A 21,684-nucleotide genomic window follows, 5' to 3' on the forward strand; every position below is an offset into this window, starting at 1 on the left:
TCATACTGGACGATCATCAGGATGCGTTTACATCCAACGTTATCAGGCAGAGCCAAAAACAAAATGTCATGTGATGTCAAAAGCGTTAAAAAATTGGGTTATGTGTCAAACGCTTCAGAAATAACATTATTATTTTTTATGGAATTTATGTTTATCCATGTTCTTTAGATATGTTTACAAATCAATCTTTACCTTCATCCTCATTGTCTGTACTGTAATTTTATTTCTAAATGGTGATTTTTTTGTTGTTATCTGAAGTTAAGGTCAGAGAACAAAAGAGGTTTTTTGTGTTCAAATTTTAAAGCACCCTTAGGCAAATCTGTGATCTGTGATATCGGACTAAACAAACAAAGTTGCCTTTTAGTGTAAAGAACTACACATGTAAGCCTAAATGTCTGGACACCAGCTGAGCTTTAAGCCTCTTTTAAATTATTATTATTTTTAACCCTTTTCAACAGGCACATATGGTTTCAAGTTATTTAATATCATATGCAGTTACAGGGAAGCAGTGAATGGCAATGGACATTTAAAATCTCAGGCTCCCTCCAGTGATGCAAAAAAGTGTATAAAAATAATAAACAGAAAAGTAAAAACGATTATTTAAGACATAAAATAGTGCAGAAATAAAATATAAATTTGTGGTAGACCAGTGTTGCAAAATGAATTAACTTTGATGTAAACAGAAATGCAGATATACTAAAAATATGTAATGAGAAGAGATAAATACACATATAAAGAGATGTAAACAGAAGTTAAATACATATTGTTGGTTATGTACTGATATCTGTTGCTACAACTTTACATATTGCAACATGCTGTGGCTGCTGAAAAATCAATAAAAGTACAATTCCTACTTTTTAGTAATTTTAGTTGTGAACAAATGAGTGAAACCCCTTTTTATTTCTTAGGGAAAAAAAAATCTGTTTTAATTTCAGATAGACTTTAAAAACATTCAGTTAAATTCAGAATACTTTATTTGTCCCTCAGGGCAGCAAGTTGAATCCTCCAAAACAGAAAGCATACAGACGATTCTTTTACACATAATCAACTAAAAGTACAAATATGATAATGTTTGAAAAAGAAAAAAATCAGCAACATTAAAAAAGCAGCTTGTTTTGCTCCTGCAGGCTACAGGTCGACACACGAGCAGCAAGCAAATCAAACTTAGTGGTAAAGTAAAGAAAGATGCCGGCCATGGTTACAACAAAGCAACGTTGACTCACTCAGGTGAAGTGTATCCGGACTAAAAACATCCTCAAAGATCAGTGTGGAGGCTTTTTTACAGCATATCAGTATTTAAAGACAAACGCTTATTGGCAGGTTACATGTTAAGGTGGAATTTTTAAAGGTGGCCACGTTAGTGTAGTCTCAGTTTGCTTCTGTCGCATCACCTCTGATTTAAATTCTGCTCAGATTAACTTTCAGATTAACAATTATACTCAAGACATAACCTGCAGTGTGTGTGTGTGTGTGTGTGTGTGTGTGTGTGTGTGTGTGTGTGTGTGTGTGTTATGTCCTGTCAGAGTGTGTTTGCTCTGAGTTTGTTTCCCATTGAATCAGATTTAAATATCCACTGTTTATTTGATTAACATCCTGGCAGCCAGCCAGAGATTGTGTGTGTGTATGTGTGTTTGTGTGTAAGTGTCAGTGTGTATGTGTGCTGTATGGCTCATTAGGCGGGTTTGTGTGTGAATTTATGTGTGTGTGTGTGTGTGTGTGTGTGTGTGTGTGTGTGTGTGTGTGTGTGTGTGTGTATTTGAGGCGGCAGGCCACGCTGGTTAAAGACTCAAACAGCGGTCACACTCCATCTCCTGTTTGATTAATGCCATGGTGTGTGTGTCTGTGTGTCTGTGTGTCTGTGTGTGTGTGTGTGTGTCTGTGTGTGTGTGTGTGTGTGTGTGTGTGTGTAGTATATACTGTAAGTGAGTGTCTGGCAGTGAGTTTTAAAGTATCTGGATGATTTTCAGTGTTTTCTTTCTACACGTTTCAACATGAAAAAGAGAATTTAAGGTTAAAAATTCAAACTGTCCTCTTTAATTTTGAGAAGTTTTATTCACGCTGGATTAACAGTGTTCCACTTTTAGCCATTTTCTTAAATACAGTTTTATTGGAAAGCAGCAGGAGTAGCCCGTATATTTAGGATGTTTTCCAGAGACTAAACTCTGTCTGTTTTTTTGGACTTATTGGCTTCATTATAAACGAGAGCTGATTATCAAGCGGTTCAGTAAAAGTGTAACTACATGTCGGATCACCTGTAGACTCAACAAATCAAGAACAGAGTATTTAGTTTGACATGAGATGAAACTTCGGGGAAATTAAGAAGCATAACAAGGATCCCAGAGGGTAAAAACTTTGAGCATAAATCCATAATTTGTTCCTTCCAATTCATACATTTTACCTTTAGGTGATTCATCTTGTTCCCTTAAAAATAAAACGTCTGCATTTATTACAAGGTCCTGGCCTTCAATAACTGCACTCCTCTCTAAAATTAATAACATGATGCAGTAAAAACTGTAAGAGCTGTTTTAATGTGTTTTTGTGGAAAGTCCATCAAGTCTTTTAGCTTTTGGACAATTAAAATGGCTAAAAATGTCCAACACACAGTCTGTGTAGAGTTTGAAAGCCATTGCTGTTTACCAGGCTAAAGAGGCTTTAATGAAAGACACTATCCAGGTGCATGATGGGAAATATAGGATTCAGTGTTTTTGGACTGAAAGTCAGTATTTTGCCACCTCTGCTGCTCAGATACGGACCGTTCTGGTTTTATTCTATCTCTTGTAAATTCACCTACTTGTTCATCACTCCTGCAGGGTTCCTGCAGATCCCAAAAACATCTTAAAAAGGCATTTAATTAATCAATATTAAAACAGGACTGATTTATTTTAAAATGTCTTAGATCAAACTTAGAAAAGTCTTAAAAATGCAAAAAATTTGTGAATCTTTTTCTCTGACATTGCATTGTAAAATCTCAAAATAATTGGTAACTTTGGAAAAAAAAATCCCCAAATGCCTCTTATAATGTCACCAAAATGTTGTATTTTATGTTACAAATTCTCCAAAAAGTCTGCCTAACTCTAGATAATTGGTGTCATTTTTTCCCTTCAATTTTTGGTATTATAAAACTGGTCTTAAATTACATCCAGAGTGGTTTTTAAAAAAAAGTCTTAAAAGGCATTAAATTAATTAATTTAAAAAATAATTGTTAATTGTTACTAAAATGTCTAAAAATAAATCTTGCAAAAGTCTTAAAAAATGCAAAGACATGGGAAGTAAATTTTATGAGAATAACTGGAAATTTAAAAAAAAAAAAAAAAAAAAAATATATATATATATATATATTAACAGGAAAATTAAAAAAAAAAAAAAAAAAAAAATATGTAATATTATCCCCAAATGCTTCTTGCATTAATGTTACCAAAATGTTTTATGTTACAGTAAACATTTGCACAAAATAATTGTAATTGGTATCCGTCCTTTTTTTTTCCCTTTAAATTTTAGTAATTGTAAAATTGGTCTTAAATTGAATTCTGAGTGGCTTTAAAAAAAGTCTTAAATGCCCCTTGCCTTAAGCTGCAGGAAGCCTGTCCTGTCATGGTGTGTTTAGCGTAACAGAGACCGGACCTGACTGACACTGTCTGATTCATTTTGAGTAATCCAGGAATTTACTTTTTCAAAACTGTCCATATCAGAGAAGTCTCAAGTCTTCATTTTTCTAACTGACGTCTTACTTGGGTCAAAGTAATGTTGTCACAATGCTGGAATTTCAAACTTTGATACGATACCTTGAAAAAACAGTTGTTATGGGCAAAAAATTTTAATTGAAAAAGACGCATAAAAAGTTTATAACATGATTCTTTTCTTGGTTGGCAGCACAGAACAGCACAGTGAGTGTCGAAAACATTCAAATGGTATCAGTACTGCAGAAAATGAGTATTGGAACTGTTTCAAATATTCAGAATAGATTTTTATTGGTAAACTGATATTTCTGACAACACTATGTAAGTGTAGTTTAGTTACAGGTTGTTTTTGCAGGTCTGGTCAGTTCGGGAGAAAAACAGTCTGGCAGCTTTTTACATCAGTAAAGTCGAGTTACCTCCTTCATATCATTTGTCCACATCCCACAATCCTGCTGTTTCAGACGCTGTTGATTCTTCAGAGGATGTTGTTTCTGTTCCCGTCTGTTTGCTGATCTCTGGTCAGTTCTGGCTGCTTTCTCAAACAAACTTACAGCTGATCAGAGAGCTGCCATGAACAAAGCATGTAGCAAAGCATTCTTAGCAATTTAATGTAAACTATTTCCCAACACCTCATTCCTCCAAACCTAACAACGAAATTTTGTGTGTCATTGAAGCTTCAAGTTTACACTGAGCGAACAGCCCGTTGTCACTCCAAATGCATCAAATACGTCTGCTTTATCAGTGCTTTTGGCGTACGAGCGTGATGCTAAAAACCACCTTCCGCATCCATCCCAAAGTAGTTGAAAGCGCGCTCAGACAGAACTGGTGGCCCTGTTAATATACGCTGGTGGATGGCCGGATGGCACCGGGTGTGTCCACATGCACAGGGGCGGCGTCACTTGAGAATGTGGGTCGACAAAATGTGCGTATTAAATGCTAAAGGACAATGACAGTTGATAACGGCTAACAATAATAGCTAATACAGCTAATAATAGCTGCAAATAACCACGTAATACAAGTTGTGTGAGTGCACTTATGGGACAGGTGGATGGGGAAGTGGATGAGTCCCACAAACAACCGAATTTGGTGCAGGAGTCCGAAGTTTGCTTCCTGTGTGGATGTTTTTTTTCTCCATCTTACCATGTGCCTCTTTTGCCTAAACCTAACCGTCCGTGACTTTGTTGCCTGATCCTAACCATCGTTACAGTCGTGTTGGTTGCCGTGTGCTGTAAACATAAGGATCGTGCTGCATCACCCCACCATGTGCATTTGTTGACATCACAGTAATGACATCCTGGAGCTTATATGGTGAAATATGGTCACATCTGGCATTGATTGATTTAATCGGCTGTCATTAAAATAAAACACCGATACAGATAATCGGCAAAATGCCAAATATCGGCTCTGATAATCGGCCAGAGTGATAATGTGTCGATCTCTATTCTTTTATATGGACTATTAGATGGAAATATTCCACATCTGCTGCATATTTTTATGAACATATTCCAAATTTCCCCCGATAAATTTATATTTGGAAAATCTGAGATCTATGCTTGAGTTTAAATTAAAGTTCTGTTGGTTTGAACAAAATCTTAATAAACATCACAAGTGAAGCAGGTGTAGATCCAGCAGAGGACATTGTTTGCTGGGATCTCTGTCTGTTGGCTGATCGTCCTTTTTAATCTGAGACAAGAAAAGATCAACCTCGCAGGTCTTATTGCAATATTCAGGCAGTGAATTTATTCAGTGTGTGTGTGTGTGTGTGTGTGTGTGTGTGTGGATATGAACTGACTGCACACAGGACCGGCTGTCTTGCTCAGTAATTGTTTGCAGAGTGCTCGACACGACTCCCGCTGACCTTTAATTTCAGGCTTTGTGGTGGAAACGTGCAGTTCGCCGGCCGTGGCCCTGTGTTTATTCTAAGTGTGTGTGTTTGTTCTGAGTGTGTGTGTGTGTGTGTGTGTTTTATTTTTTCCTCTCTGGCTGCTGGCGTGTGATTTACACTCCGGGCATGTTCGAGCGAGCCGTGTGCCATCGATACTGTTTTTATTACACCTTGTGCCAAGTGCTAACAGCCGGATACGAGGCGCTGCGACGAGTGGATGCAGCCGCAATTAGCATAATTGAAATAATAATAATGCTAACGAGCTTTCTGAGTGGAGGCAGAGCAGAGAGGAGAGGAGAGGATGAGCGGCGGTGGCGGTGGCGGCACCGTCACCGTGGCGATCGCCTGTCTGGATGGCCGCCGCAGAGCATTGTGTGTAATTGGGATAATGGGGTGGTTTAGTGGTGGAAGTGATGCTTTTGATTCTGGATGAAACAGGTGCCAAATTCACTGCAGTCAGTTTGTTTTATACTTAAAATCTAAATTTGTATCTGGTCTTTGTTTTTATCAAAAATCTAAATAAAACAATCTGAATCAAAGGTACTTCTTTTTTAGGAAGCTGAGGATATGGGATGCGGTGCCATAATACTTATATTAACCCTTTTGGCCCACTTTAATATTACACAAACTCGAATCGCTCTTTGGTTGCACCGCTTTCAGAATCAAGCTTTAGAAAATATTACAGATTAATATTATTTTCTGCTTTCATTTTTTAAACCAACATCAGTCCTAATCATAGATATCAAATATTAGAATTTTAGTTAAAATTATTTTAAGCCTTTAAATGCCAAGTTTTTGTCATGATGCGCAACATTGATTGTGACAGTGCACATATTTCTCCATATGGCAAATATGGTAAAAATGACATAGTCAGGTGGAAATTAGTAAAAATAAATGTATAAATAATATTAAAAAACTAGAATATTATATGCAATATGGAGATCCTCTGTGTGCAAAAATGCAGCTTGAAAAACTAAAATAAAAAATGCTGATTAATACACCAATATAAAGTAAAGAGTGCATGTAAAGTAACTGAGATGCAAATAATCAGAAGTAAAATGAGGAGACAGCAGTTTGATTTCAGACCTTTGAATCTTCACCAACATGTCAATCAGTTAAAAATGTAATTGGTGTTCATTAGGTCTTGCAGGCAGGATTAAAAAGGAGGACTTCATCTCTCTGCTTTGCAAGCTAAATGCATGAGAAATGTCTGTGGATGAGATGCTTGCATCTATACAAGTTCTCATAAGTAGACTAAATCAAAATATTTCTTTGATCGATATTCATTAGGAATCTTTGTGTTTGTGTCCACTTGATAGATGTAAGTCAGATATTCACTCTTTCAGCTCTGTTTTTGGTCTCCACCAACTCTTGAGGGAAATATCTGCCTCTTTAGCTGCTAAATTCTCCACTATGCTGAACAGGTCGTGCAAAGTGACTTTTTACAGCTTTTATTCTGAAACTGAGGCTGATGTTGGCTTGACAGATGAACAATGAGCTGAAATAAGCATCAAATCTCTGTAAAGCCGAGAGGAAGCTGCAGATTCAGCTGATGATTTTCTGTAAGTTCATCACTAGAGACACCCAAAACATTGTCATGTTATTAGAAAATTATCTGTTATTGCAACTTTAAAGTAAAGTAGTCAGCTTCCGCACAGAAATCGGCTAATATGAACACTGTCACAAAAGTAATGAAGACAAACAAACAGATGTTCAGTTTGGTTATCAGGGAGAGGACACATTACACAAAAGACTGAATAAAATTAGGTGAAGTGTGTCTGCGGATAGCAGTGTTTGCAGCATGGTAAAAGACAAACAAAAACTTTTTGGAAACTTTCTTTGGTGGACTTTTTAATGATTCAGTAAAATGCAAAAAAAAAAAAAAAAAAGCTAGAATAGACTAAAACCCAGTACGAAAAAGACTTCACAAGTCATTGAAGCAACTGACAATTAATTTTCTGCTGATCAAGTAATCAAAATTTTATACATGGGAAATATTTCTGCAAAATGAGTACTTTCTGATATTTAAGTACAATTTGCAGATGATGTGCTGTTTTACTTGAGTAACATTTTCAAGGCTGGATTTGAAGCAGATTATTTTCAGTTTCATTTTACTACTTTCACTTCCATAACGTATGTTGCCTTCAGCATCGGTTGGATCAAAATAGCAACATGGGTAAAAACAGATGCTTGTGGATGTTTTTTTTTCTCGCAGGAAGTCATTGAAAATACCTGGAAGTGAAAGTGTTGACGTCTGTCGCGCTCTGATCCCTCTCAGTGTTATTTCTCATTTTAACACTGTTGTTGTTTTCCGACACTCAGCTGCTTTATTCCCACCGAGCCTCCTTTAAAACAGCGTCTAACCTGCCCGACACACACCTGAGCTGCCAATCCTCTTCTTCCTCTTCCTCTTCCTCCTCCTCAGTCTCTCTGCTGACTCTCGACGCCACCGTCCTCCTGGCCAAGCGCTGCGAGTCGGAAGAATTAGCTTCCAACAAACTGGCCTACAAATGAGGCATTAAGCATTGGTAATGGAGGTGCAGAAAGGTCACGGCTGTATTAATCTGCCGTCTGGGGAATACACCCCTGAGCCGGGAAACACAGAGACCGAGAGAGAGCAGGCAAGCTTCCAAAAACAAACCCTGAGCATGAATAAATATTTATCATTGCCCGGGCGATCATATTGATCATAAAGCGTTTTAGGAAACAAAATGAGCAGGGAAATGAGATTGATGTAAAAATATTCAGCTGTTTTTTTCAGCGTTTCCCCCGTCGTCTGCTTTGAGGTTCTGCGAGCTGAGAGCAGAGGTCGCTCCTGCAGGAACATTGATTTTATTTCAGGATCAACGAGGATTTTTATCCACTTTTTCTAAAATCAGCTGCTGACATAAACTCGCTTATGGTTTTCTTAAGCTTTTTTTAATATTTTGTAAATAATATGCTAAAGGACATTTTCTGAGACAATAACATGGCATAAATCAAAAGTATGACATTTGATCTCATCAGTAAAAACAATCAACATTAGAAAATTAATGTGCAGTAACATGAAAAGATAAATATTTCTTTTCTTTCTTTTTGAAATCAAACTGGCGATAAAGTCCCTTTTTAAATAAAAATCAAATTTTAATAGTAGTAGACTTGTTTACTTTTAAGTATAACAATGTAATTTGTATTAGTTTTGTATTTATTCCTGCATACTTGGGTACATTAAGTAAAAATACAGGGTGTGTAATGTGTCTGATTTAAACATTTAACATTTCACTTTGGGACATTTTACATGTAATTTCTGGAAAAACGTATCTGTTATCCCATGATAAAATTAATTTTCAAATTTGTGAATTTGTTACACAGTACCCAAAATGATGTTTTCAGAAGTTTTAATATTTCTGCCATAGTATCCCCACAAGTTTTTCAAATTCTCATCATAATTAAATACAGTCATATCATCTGCATAGAGCATGGTTTTATATGTAATACCTGTTCAAAATATTTAATGATGGACCTGACACAGAGCTTTGGGGAACCCCACAAGTAACTTAATATTTTAAATGAATTGTATTAATTTGGTTCCTATACTCCAGGTAGTTACTGAGTCAGGATTCAAACTAACAATTCACGTGATAATTGATTACACTTGTTATTACAAAATAACAGCCTAAACTTAGCATTTTTATTTTAGCAAAAATATACAGAAAAAGAAACAGCAGGCCTGTTAAACTGAAAAATAACCTGAAGATTCACATCCTTGCCCAAACATAAAAACAACTTTTATCACTTTAATTAATGTGCTTCAAAATTGTATAATAATAATTTGAATTATTAAGTAATTTGAACCCTTTTATTGACAAAAACACACTTTTCATCCTGCCAAAGCAAGAATGTGTGTCTCACTTTGTGTGATTTAGGAGGTGTCATATTTCATGGATGATTGTTGCTCGCAAATTTCAGATTTTCATTTTGGGGTCTTATGTTTGATTTTTCATGATTTTTTGGGGACATTTTTTGGCATTTTTATTGATAGGCGAGAAGGGGGATGTCATGCAAAAAACGGCCGCGAATTGGTCATGAATGTTTTTCCAGGTATGAGTTTTTTTTCTTATTAGTGACACATGTCAAAATAAGCGCAAAAAATAACATTGTGTTTAAAATACTGTATCTTACATATAACATGTTTGCTCTCTGCTTGCTGTCGGTTCTGCATGCAGGAAAAAAATTGAATATATTTGAAGAAGTTTTGAGGTGGACAGGCGAGCCTTTTCTCTAATTTCTTTGTTTAGTTTCTCGTTTCTGATGCTCTCTGCGGCTGTTTACCAGGCGTTCACACAGTAAACAGCACTGCTTTAAAAACGAGTGGTCGCGTGGCGTGGGAGTGTTGTTTCACCTGCAGGTAAACATGTTAAAGAGTCACGAACCAGGAATGTGAGCTTGCAAGTGTTTTATCAGCTTTCACGTTGTGGCAGAAGTTAAGTGTTGGTACCCACGCTGTGTTTTAACTCCGCTGAGGAGGTTTTGTTTTCGGTTTGGTTTCTTTGTTTATTAGCAGGATAACAGAAAAACTGTTGGCTCAGTTTTAATTAAACTTGAAATGGTGTCACATTACTCATGGAAGAACTCCAAATCACAGGGCAGGTACTTAAATTTTTTTTCACTTTGGTTAACCGTACGAGAAAGAGCTTTTGGACTTTGCGGTGGTCTGATATTAAAGGGAGCGTGTCTCCTGCGTCTCCTTCCCACGATAAAGGCCATGTTTTTATTTCATGTGGTAGTGACGTCAAACAATCACACGTTTGTGTCTTCAGAACTCAGTACACTTTAAAAACAAAGTATTTGTTTTAACTTTTGTTTGGGCGGCCTTAAATTTTAAGTCGACTGAATTTGAGAAGCCAAGTTGAATCATTTCAAAATCACCTCAAATTCAGCCAACTTACAATTTTATGGCAGTTCCTTATTCATTGTTATGATACACCACACTGACATTTTATATACAATCCCACAGTCATGGAAAACCTGAAAAAGTCATGGAATTTCACAATCACATTTTCCAGACCTTGAAAAGTCATGGATTTAGTAAAAATCATTTAAAGTCTTGGAAGAGTCATGGTTGTGTCCAATGCAATTGTTCCACTAATCTTCTGTGAATAAACCTCCATGTTGTTGTTTTTTTTTGTAGCTGTCAACATAAAGTAACTCTAACATGCGGCGGGTTTTGTTCAACATCACGCATGTTTTTTGTTTTCTCCCTGAGTTTATCTCTCCCTTAATGTATGCCAAAAACTTAAAATTACACTTACAGGAAAGCAGGGCAACAATCAAAAAGTAGATTAAAGGCCCTTGAAAAGTCATGGAGGGGTTTTTAATTTTGTCCATAACAATGTGGAACTCTGTATAATGTATGGTGACAGAAATACTCTCCTCCTCCTCCTCCTCCTCCTCCTCCTCCTCCTCCTCCCTGACTGACTGACTGGAGGAAGAGTCTTCGCTCTCCTGGGTTTTGGCCTCTGTCTCTACAGTTTTTCTACCTTTTATGTAAAAGGTCGCGCTCTATAGAGGGGAGGACACACACACACACACACACACACACACACACACACACACACACACACACACACACACACACACACACAGGATAAATCAATTCAGTGCAGTTACCTCCCTGTTTCAGTCACTATTATCACCTGAGTAGTTTTCCACTCGCTGCTCCTCCTCCATCACCTGTCCTCCTCCTCCTCCTCCTCCTCCTGCTGCATTTTATTTCAACTTCACACATAAATCTTTGTCTTTAGGTGTTTCTTTTCTGCTCAGTTTATCAAAATCTTTTCTGAAGATTATCTTTGGTGTCTGAACAGATTGTGTTTTTTCAGCCTCTCAGTCATCTTTCACAATTGATTTTGAATTAAATGCGTTTCCAGAGAGGATCCATCACACACTGCTTTCTCTTCTTTCCTGTGACTCTTTCACAATAAAAGCAACCCCACAGGTGGTGAGCTTTTAATGTGAAGCAGCAAATGGTTTGCTTGCACATCAGTAATTGAAAGCTCAGATACTGCTGTAGGAATAAAATGATAACAGAATGAATGTGATTATGACTCTTTAAGCTGCTGCTGGGATTTAAGATATATTGACAGTGTAATTATATGTAGTATTATTCTTAAAATGACAAGGATCACCAAAAAATACCACATTAATTTAATATATGAACACTTGACAAGTATGATGATAGACTTGATGTTCTGACCTCACAGATAATTTATGCTCTTGTAACATTTTAAGATAAAATAAGATAATCCTTTATTAGTCTCACAATGGGGGGATTTGGATTGTTGCAAGGTTTATACAAGATAAATAGTAAAATGTATAATTTTATACTATTACAAGTGTTTTTTGTCTACACTCTTAATGTGTGTATTCAGAAATAAATGTTTTTCTGCTAAATACATGGAGTTAATGTTTAGTGTTACCTGGGCTCCATTAGGAACAGAGGATGTATAACTGATGCTGTTTTCAGAGCACGTCGATGCAACCTGGTGTTGTTAATGTGTATGGTATAAGATATGAGCGTATTATCATGTGGAGTTTTGAAATGATAAAATATTGTTTCTCTGTGTGTTTCAGTGGTGTGGGTTTAGCCCGAGCTCACTTTGAGAAGCAGCCTCCGTCCAACCTGAGGAAGTCCAACTTCTTCCACTTTGTGCTGGCGCTGTACGACAGACAGGGACAGCCGGTCGAGATCGAGAGGACTTCTTACGTCGACTTTGTGGAGAAAGACAAGGTGACGTATCTGCACCAATGAGAAAAATGACAGGTAGCACATCAGTGATGCACTGAGAGGCATGTTCCTACTTAAACACACACACACACATTGTAGTTTATTTTGACTCAGTCTCACATATGCTGTCCAGCTGACAAATATTCATGAGAGGACCAAATGTGGATTAACCCTCTGCTGAAAATAGTCCCAGACAAATACACTGTCTTCTTCTGTTTGAAAAAAACCCCCAAAAACTCTTCACCCTTTTTTTTTAACCACTTTTTGTTGCCTAAACCTTAAAATAGTAAACCTATATATATATTTGTGATTATGATACAAACACGTCTTATTTAAAATTATCTAGACTATAAATGCAAGCCTTAAGTGTAATTTATATAGAGTAACTCCAATATTAGTCATAAAAATCAGTTATCTCTTAAGTTGAGCCAAAAATGAAACCATAGATTTGTGTTTTAATAGATTTTCAGCAGGAACCAATAAGCTTGGAGCTGACAGACGCAGACACGAAGTAAGACAATGTTTAGAGACGGACTACACATTGTTGGCTTGAAACAACACTACATTTTGAGTTTCACCATACAAAGTACAGTATACACATGACTACTTAACACTAATAATAATAATAATAATAAATAAGAATAATATCCAGACAGGTTGAGGAGTGTTTGGTGTTTGATCGGCTGCCAGCTGGCACCAAAATCCTCCCCTCCACTCCACCCACTCACTCACCTCACCTCTGCTTTGACCTCTAGTCTCTCACCCTGATATCCCCCAACACACACACACACACACACACACACACACACACACACACACACACACACACACACACACACACACACACACACACTGGGACTGAGCCAACACTCCCAGGCACAGTTGGCACTGAGCGGCCGACTGACGGAGGCTGAAAGGGGGAGAGAGCCGAAATAAAAGGGGAATAGAGGCTGAAAATAAAAAAAAAGAGGAGGAGAAGAAGGAGAGGAGACAAGAAGGGGTGAGAGGGGGTCAAGAGAGAAGAGAAACTGTAAAAGAGACATGAAGAGGAGACGCCGAATAAAGGAAACGCTCAGATATTTTGGGCTCTTATCCTAACACGGCTCTCACATGGTGTCTGTGATCATTCCTCCGGTCTGAAGTGATCTCTCTGAAACATGAAAGACTGAATCCACAGGCCTCCCTCTGAAGTTTAGAGCTGAAGATAAAATTACACTTTAATCTGAAAATCTAGTGAGTATCAGAGAATTTAAAAAGACAATAACTTCAGCCACTAATAACTGCGTCAGTGTACATGTTGCATGTTAATGTTGTTTTTCAGCGTTATTCAGTGGTGGAATGTAACTAAGTAAATTTACTTAAGTACAATTTTTCAGGTACTTTTCCCATCACCGGTGTTATTTAAGTGATAACAGACAAGAGAGAGAGAGAGAGAGGGAGGGTTGTCTTCATGCCAAGATTCACATCACCACCTGCTTATAGTGGGTCAGAGGTCAAAGGTCACAGTAGCTGTCACCCAGCAGTTAATATGAGCCCACTGCTTTGTCATATTTACCAATAATTCCAATTATAGGAATAGTAATGTTGTCAAACTGAACTGAAAAATAAAACTTGATTTTAGAAAATACTTTAAACGAGTTGACAACTTATAAAACATTTCTCCGCATGCTTTTGTATTTTATTTTATTTTATTTTGTATGGCAGCCTTTAAGTCTAAGACAAATTTCCCAAGGCACAAAAATAATAAAATAATAAGGATTTGATATGGCGGAGCATTCCTGCTTGGAAAAGGGAGAATATATTGAATATAATAATATTAAACTTATTTTTAACAGTAAGTTTTAGGTATTCTGCACTCAGAACAAAGTTACAAAGTGCTTAAAAAACATTTCAAGACTGAAATTAAATAAAATCAGACAATATCAACAGTACAAATATGTATTAATAAATAAAAATATCATAAATAATATAAATATTAATGATAAATTTAAATGAAATATTCTGAAGTAATAAAAAAACAACTCAATAACAGTAAAAATACAGTAATGACAAAAATAATGAAAAATATTTATGCACAAGATACACAAGATATTGGTTTAAAAAATTGAATTTTTGAAGTTAAAATTATCATTTTTGTCCAGATTATATAAATAGAAAGACAAATAGGTGATTTCTAAGTCAAAAATAAAAGATAACATTGAGAGAAAAGAATGTTTTTTTTTTTGCACAAAAAGTCAAAGTGTTCCCTTTGTGTTGCCTATTTCTGACCCTGTTTATGTCAGTGTATGCCTTGTTTTAACTAAAATAATCTCACTGTTTTAGTTCAATGTGTCACAATTATTACTTAAAAATTCGAAATTTAGACTTTGTAGCTCAGTAGGTGAAAATGTTCTCTTCTCACTATAATTATGATTTAAAAAGTCAATTTATAATTAATTTTTTCCTTCATAAATGAGGTAGTTGTTGGTAGAGAGACTCCATGGCCAGCAGTTTCAGTCAAACTTTGGTCTTATGTGTCATAATTTAAATTTGTCGTTCTTTTTGTCATGCTTTTTGGCAGAATTGTGCTTTAATTCTTGACAGACGGACACAAAGTGCTTGATAGGAGTGAGGTTTTTTCCAGTACTGCGGTGTGTACATGTACACATGTTTGACTTTCACAGGAACAGCTCTGACTGCGAGGCCTGCAGCCGCCTGCTGAGCGCTGCATCACAGCCTGCTGCTGCTGGATGACTGTAAATGTTTTATCACACCTTCATCGCAGTGACCCGTGTGTGTAAAGTGTGTGTGTCTGTGTGTTTGTGTGACAGGAGTACAACGGAGAGAAGACCAACAACGGGATCCACTACAGGCTACAGCTCCTCTACAGCAACGGTCAGAAAACATCAAAGTATTACAATATAAGTATAATATCTGTATCACATACACGCAATTTAACTGACCTCAGAGCAGTGGAGCCAAAATCATGGTTCGGCCGTGTAGTCGTTGTTAAGGAGTCACGTGCATAGGTGGGGCTGACCGGAGCTCCTCACCATGATGCCGGTTCACTTGCTGCATCATGTTAGTTGTACTATTTGTTTAGTTCAACACTCTCTTGCAATATTTGCAGACTGTTTTTGTCTTTTCTGTTATCTTCTCGCCCTTTGTTATTCTCTGACTTGAGGGAGCTTAAATGCCGCCACACTTCGGATTTGAAACCGGAGGGTGCATCTTCTCTTTCAATATCGCCTGTCGCGGAGCCCTTGCTTTGTCTTATTTACGCTGGCGAGCTGTCTTTTGTCCCGGACATGACATAGGAAGTTGAAAAAGAGTATCAAGGTCCATTTTTCCTCTCGCCAATTTAAAGCTTATATATTTTTTAATGATTTTTGACTGCATCGCGATGCATCGGTACATCCCTACTGGTTGTTGTTGCCCAATTAGTTTGAATTTTATTGTTGTAGCAGAGAGTTAAAATGCTGAGACAGTGAAGTTTAGCATCAAACCAGGAGTGCAAAAAGCTCTGAAGTGCAGAGTAATGTACAGAATCAACACTAATATATAGTTAAATATATAGGATAAACAGTAAGAGGTAGATTTGGTTACGCTAAGATATTTACTGATCTAACGTGCTACAGTTACAGTAGGCATAATGCATAAAGTGCAGGTAAGGGATGTGCTGATGTATGATTTTGTCACAAATCACAATAAAAGACAATAATTCATAATGAAAATGAATTTCCATTATCAGAAAAATCACAAATATTGTGTCCAGCAGCACCAGAAGAAACTGATGGGCAACCAACATATCAAATAAACTAAACAAGCATCATAACGACGGCTGGTGTGGTGACTGCAATAGAAATAAAGCTGCTAATGGTTTAAACATCTGCGCAGAAGTTGCAGAACATCACTCAGTGGAAACGCAGTCATCTCGCAGTTGTGTTTTATGGACATTTCGAAAATAGTTTCGAGTTTTGCGCAAATCTGTAATGGAAACCCACCTGTGAGGGTCAGCCTATAACAAAATGTACAATTTTAAATTACTCTTAAATGTTACATGATCCTACAGCATAAAGAGCTAAATGACTCCCGATAAGTATAAAGACGTCACACCCTTTGGGATGCGGTAAATGCTGCCAGTAAACGTGAAGTAAATTAGCAGAATATGCACAAATATTCAGCAAGATTTTCATCCCTCCGATCCGCTCACAGTCGCGGTAACACACTCTGATTGACAGCATGAAATTAAATCTGAATTTCTCCTTGTTTTAAATGGCACTTGTGTAGGTCAGGTGAGTCTTTGTTCGGGTGTGTTTGGTATTGATTGATGAAGTGGAGGTAATGACTGCTCGCGCTCCCACAGGTGAAACTGTCTGCGTCGGTTTGCAGTCGAACTTTCCTGCATGAATTAGAGCTCCGAAATTTTGTGGGAGAAGGAATTTATATTAAAGATCACCTCAGCAGACTTATAGTGGAAGTGAACTGTGCAGTTTTTTAAGACTGTGAGGCGGCTGGAAAAAGTTTTTTTTTTCGTCACACACACACACACACACACACACACACACACACACACACACACACACACACACACACACACAGAGAAACAGACATCTGGAATATCTGACAACCACCCAAACCTGAACTCTGTTTTGTCCATTGGGGGGAAAGTGGAGGGATCTTTTGCTGATTCAAAACACACAGCTCGGCTCGGCGCTGGCTCCAGTCCAGAGCTGCAGGAGGAGGACGGCCGTAATGTTCTCAGACCCCTGCAGAAACACCAGATAAAGTGGGACATAAAAGAGCGTTTTCTTCCAAAGGGGGATAAATCACTCTAATATGAGTCGGCGTCGTCGGATTAGCATCGTACGGAGGTAATTGACCTCATCTGCAACCCGGGACGGATAGCCGCCATTTAGGCTGCCGACTGCACAGCACTCAGAGCGCAGAGCGAGGAGTGAATCATGTCAATTAGAAAGCACAGGAAGCTGCGAGCAAACGGCCCCGCACAACAAGAAGAAGAAGAAAAAAAACAACCCCACAGCATCGAATACAATTAGAGCGACTCCGCCGCTAACAGGTGTTCCCTGCAATTTGCCTTCCTCCACCCCATGTCGTGTTTGTGTCACATTTACGCTCGGATGCATAGCTAATAAAAGACAAGCAATCCTGATTGATATTTAATTTGTCGGAGAATGAGGATTCCTTGTTATCCTTGAGGAAAAAAAGGCGGCAGGGTTGCGGAGGGGCGGGAGGGAGGGAGCTCGGCAGTTAAAGGCGGCGTGGCCTATAAATAATAAACAGCTCTGGAGCCGCGCTAATGTTTGTTTTTGCTGAGGGGGGTGTTAGCGTAGCCGGGACGAGATGACAAGAGCTACAGAAAACATAAATACACAACCGGGACATAAATAATAACAGAATTCATTTACAGAACATTATTAGGAATCTCTTCTTTCCTTTCTTTTTGCCTTTTTGCACACTGAGATGAAATTAGCATAACAGGCTAATGCATGTATGTATGTTGGTGGGTATAAATGTGTCATCAGGCAGTCAATTCTGCTCAGACTCACACATAATTATGACGCCAGCGTTTGTGTTTCAGTGGACTTATGTGCGTGTTTTTGTGGTTTTTTTTTTCCAGGCATCAGGACAGAACAGGATCTTTATGTTCGGCTGATAGACTCAATGACCAAACAGGTGAGAAAATACGCTCCAAAAATTCATATTTCAGATCCATATTTTTAGAAACACATCTATAATTATCTGCAGGAAAAATAAAAAATCTTAAAATTAAATACTAAATGACAAATACTAAATAAAATACTCCCTTCTAAACCATTTGCAGCTCATTTAACCCTTTGAAACCTAGATTTTTCTTTTCGAAAACATGACAAGAAGCCAAGGAGCAACTTAATAAGAAAAAGTTGACAAGAAGATTAGTTAAATGCTAAACGAAAAAATGCTTAAAAGTGATTTTTTTGGTTAGTTTTGTAATATTATCTTGCTCTGTCTTTCTCTTTTTAAAATTTACCTTCAGGTAATTTTCTTGTCACCTATTCTTGAGGTCTTTCTTGCCAAATTGCTCATTGCCTCTGTTCCTCAAAGAAATTCAACCAATTTGCTTACGTTTCAAAGGTTTTAATGCTTTTGAAAGGCACCACAACAAAAATGATGTCAATTCAGGTTACAAACGGTAAACATCTAAAGCTCTCTGATGAATGTGTTTTATAGCGTTTGAGTCTTAGCTGATTTTTTGGTCAATACTTCCAGCATGTGACTCCCACTAAAACCCAGAAATTCTCTGTGAAACAACACTGCAAAATCTGACAAGTTTATCTTACTCAAACTAATCTTCTTAGTACCTTGAAATAGGAAAGTAAATATTACAAATAGTCTTTATTTATGTTTCCTTTATATCTAGTGTAAGGTTTACTTGAAATTTAGCTGTAGTTACTTCATTTTGTGAAGTTGTTGCAACTTAAAAAGGACTCTTTCTGAGTATTAGCAACTTAAGTAAACTAAGTTACTGCACTCTGACTTAACTGACTTAACACAGTCTGACTTAACTGATCATAACAAAGAGGATTTGGCGAACGGCGAAGTTAGAAGATCTGGGGGCTCTGTTATACATGTTTAAGAAAACCAACCAGAAGAATACAGATATAAAGCACAGAAAACACGCGTTGCTAAAGTTGCTGATTTCTTTAAACTTTTCACTTCTAAGTTGACAACTTCACAAAATTAAGTAAATATTAATACATGCTAAGTAAACCTAACAATTAGATATAAAGTAAACATGAATTAAGATTAGTGGATGTATTTACTTACATTTATCAAGGCAATTGGTTTCCCAGATCTTTTTAAGTCAAATCAACTTCACAATACTCAAAAGTCCAATTACGAAACACAAATGGATCCTGCTTCTAACTACAGAACGTTCTGCAGTCTTTAAGGCCCTCTGTTAACCCCCCAAAATGTACAGACTCCTTCTTCAAACTTTAACTAACTCCAAAAAACTCCCCTTCACTCGAAGAATCCCCTCAAACCCTTAGTCTAACTCTCACACCTCCTCCTCTTCCTCCTCTTCCTCCTCTTCGCTCCTTTTACTTTCCTAAACTCTTGCAGCGCTGATGTGTTTTCCTTTCCAGCTGTGTAGCTCGGTCTTTAGCCGACTCCCACTTTTCCGGTTTTCACTCACTCAGAACCCCCGTGTGGGATTTGAACCTGTGAAAGCTTTCTGTGCCAAGAAAAACCCCCTAAAATATTTCCAAATTCCAGTCGATTCTGCCAGCCGACCTCCAGGCTTCATTCCTGGAGTCCGCTCAGCTCCAGATCCTCCTTTTCCTCACACCAAATATCAAAATATTCATCTGAAAACAATAATTTAAATGTTCCTTTTGTTTATAACATCTACTTAAAACTTAAAATTAGAAAATAATAAGATTGTAAAGGCTTTGACATTAAATTGTCAGCAGCTTTATGAATTTTAAGTTTAATTTATACCTTTAATGTTTTTCCATAAGAGTATTAATATGTGAACATTAATTCTGTATTTTACCTGCACAGTCGTGTGCTAAATTCATAAAAAAATTAATACTTAAGTGCAAAAAAAAATCTAAATGTCCCTTGTGTTTTTAAGATCTAAAAACTCATGACAGGATATTTGTTTAAAACATTTAAAATAAGAAAAAATTAAGGAACAAACAATAAACATCAAATCAACATTCAGTTGAATTAATAATCATACAATTAGGGAAAAAAAACAAGATTACAGCTTACATTTAAAATGTACAATATCAGTTATTGTAAATAAAATAAATGAAATAATTTCTAAAAAATAATAAATTAGAAAAAATGCAAGATAATGCAACAATGAGTCAATCAAAACAATTTAAAAACAGTCACAGTTAAAAATCAGTCCGGAGTTTGACTAAATAAGGAGAAACCCCCTCTCAATAAGCTATAACAACAGAAACTTCAGGAGGGATCCGGGACTCTGACAGACGAGCGTTAGATGCCGAGTATACAGGACTGATCAACAAAATAAAAGACGACTGACACAGTCAGGCTGGAGATGTTGTGACCCCTGAGGGCTGGCAGGCCAGTTTTGCGCAGAAATTCAGAAAAGTAGTCGTGAAACATTCTTCCAAACATAGATCATTTCCAAACACCTGTTTAATCCTCCACCCGTCCTCGCAGCTACACCCCCCTTTCCTTTCCTCCCCCCCCTCCTCCATTCTCCACAGCCCCCCCACCTGGTCGGCCCTGTCGGCATGTCACCGATCGATGTACCAAGCGGCTCCTCGACAAAGCGTCAGCCATGGAAACCGATCAATAGGCCCTAATGTGGCGCAGCGACGGCACACTGGAGACAATAATCCTGACATCTCCCCCTCCATGACAGCCCCCCCCCCCCCCACACACACACGTCTCCACCTTCACCTCCCACTACATGACACCCCATTGGTTGATGGTCAGACCTGACAGACGGGTCGGCAGGAGTCCCCGCGGATCGATAAGACCCCGTCGAGGGCCTGTTAGGGGCCCCCTCGTCCGTGGGATTGTCAGAGCGAGAGGCGGCTGAATTAATGCAGATTGGACTGCAGAGCGACGCCGTCAGCGCCATCACAACTTTTATACAGCGAGTTACATCACACCGAGAGGCTGAGGGGCTCAGTGTGACTTCGGCTGTCACATCTAAAAAAATATTTGTGAGCAGCAAACGAAAAGTTGTAGAAGAAACAAATCTGAGACTCACTGAAAGCAGAACTGCATCAGTCTGCACACGCTCAGCCAAACTCGGAGAACACGCGTGTTTATTCTCCATAAAGTCGAACTTTATTCTAACATGAGCCCAAAAATAAAGTCTCTCTCTAACTCTAACTCTCAAACTGCATTTAAAAAAAATGAAGACAAATGTGCTTTACAAAAATTGATTTCGTTTTTTTTTTTTTAGAAAGGTGGGATGTTTTGCAAAATTTAGATTTATTTTAGGAATTTTTTGTACTGTTCAAAGTTACCATCCTCATTTTCTGATTTTTTGTTTAATATTGATATAATATATGTCCTTAACCTTCTAAAATGTCCTCACTTTTCAAAAAATGTCCACACTTTCAGTAGAATATCCTCAATTTTTATGTCACTTGCTAAAAATCTCTTTGTGTTGCAAAATGTCCTCAATTTTAACTTTCCAGAGTTGTCCCTACTTCCCAAAAGATGTTTTCCGAAAAATGTCATTATCAAAAAATTGCGCTCTTTCCAAAATATCTACTTTAATAACTTGTCTTCCCTTGAAAAAAATATTCTTATTTATTTATAAAATTGAACAAAACAACTCCAAAATGTCCTCAGTTTAACAAAACATTTTTACACAAAAA

General features: G+C 37.4%; 1 protein-coding gene across 1 annotated transcript in view; it reads left to right on the plus strand.

Annotated features, from left to right (window-relative positions):
* LOC121947826 (transcription factor COE3-like) overlaps positions 1-21,684 on the plus strand; it is a 178,034-nt gene that overhangs the window by 14,409 nt on the left and 141,941 nt on the right. Inside the window, exons 2-4 of the mRNA XM_042492963.1 lie at positions 12,175-12,331; positions 15,139-15,202; positions 17,949-18,004. Of these exons, the coding sequence (XP_042348897.1) occupies positions 12,175-12,331; positions 15,139-15,202; positions 17,949-18,004 (277 nt within the window). The remainder of the gene's footprint in view (positions 1-12,174; positions 12,332-15,138; positions 15,203-17,948; positions 18,005-21,684) is intronic.

Source organism: Plectropomus leopardus, chromosome 9, assembly GCF_008729295.1.
Source record: "Plectropomus leopardus isolate mb chromosome 9, YSFRI_Pleo_2.0, whole genome shotgun sequence".
Classification (NCBI taxonomy): Eukaryota; Metazoa; Chordata; class Actinopteri; order Perciformes; family Serranidae; genus Plectropomus; species Plectropomus leopardus.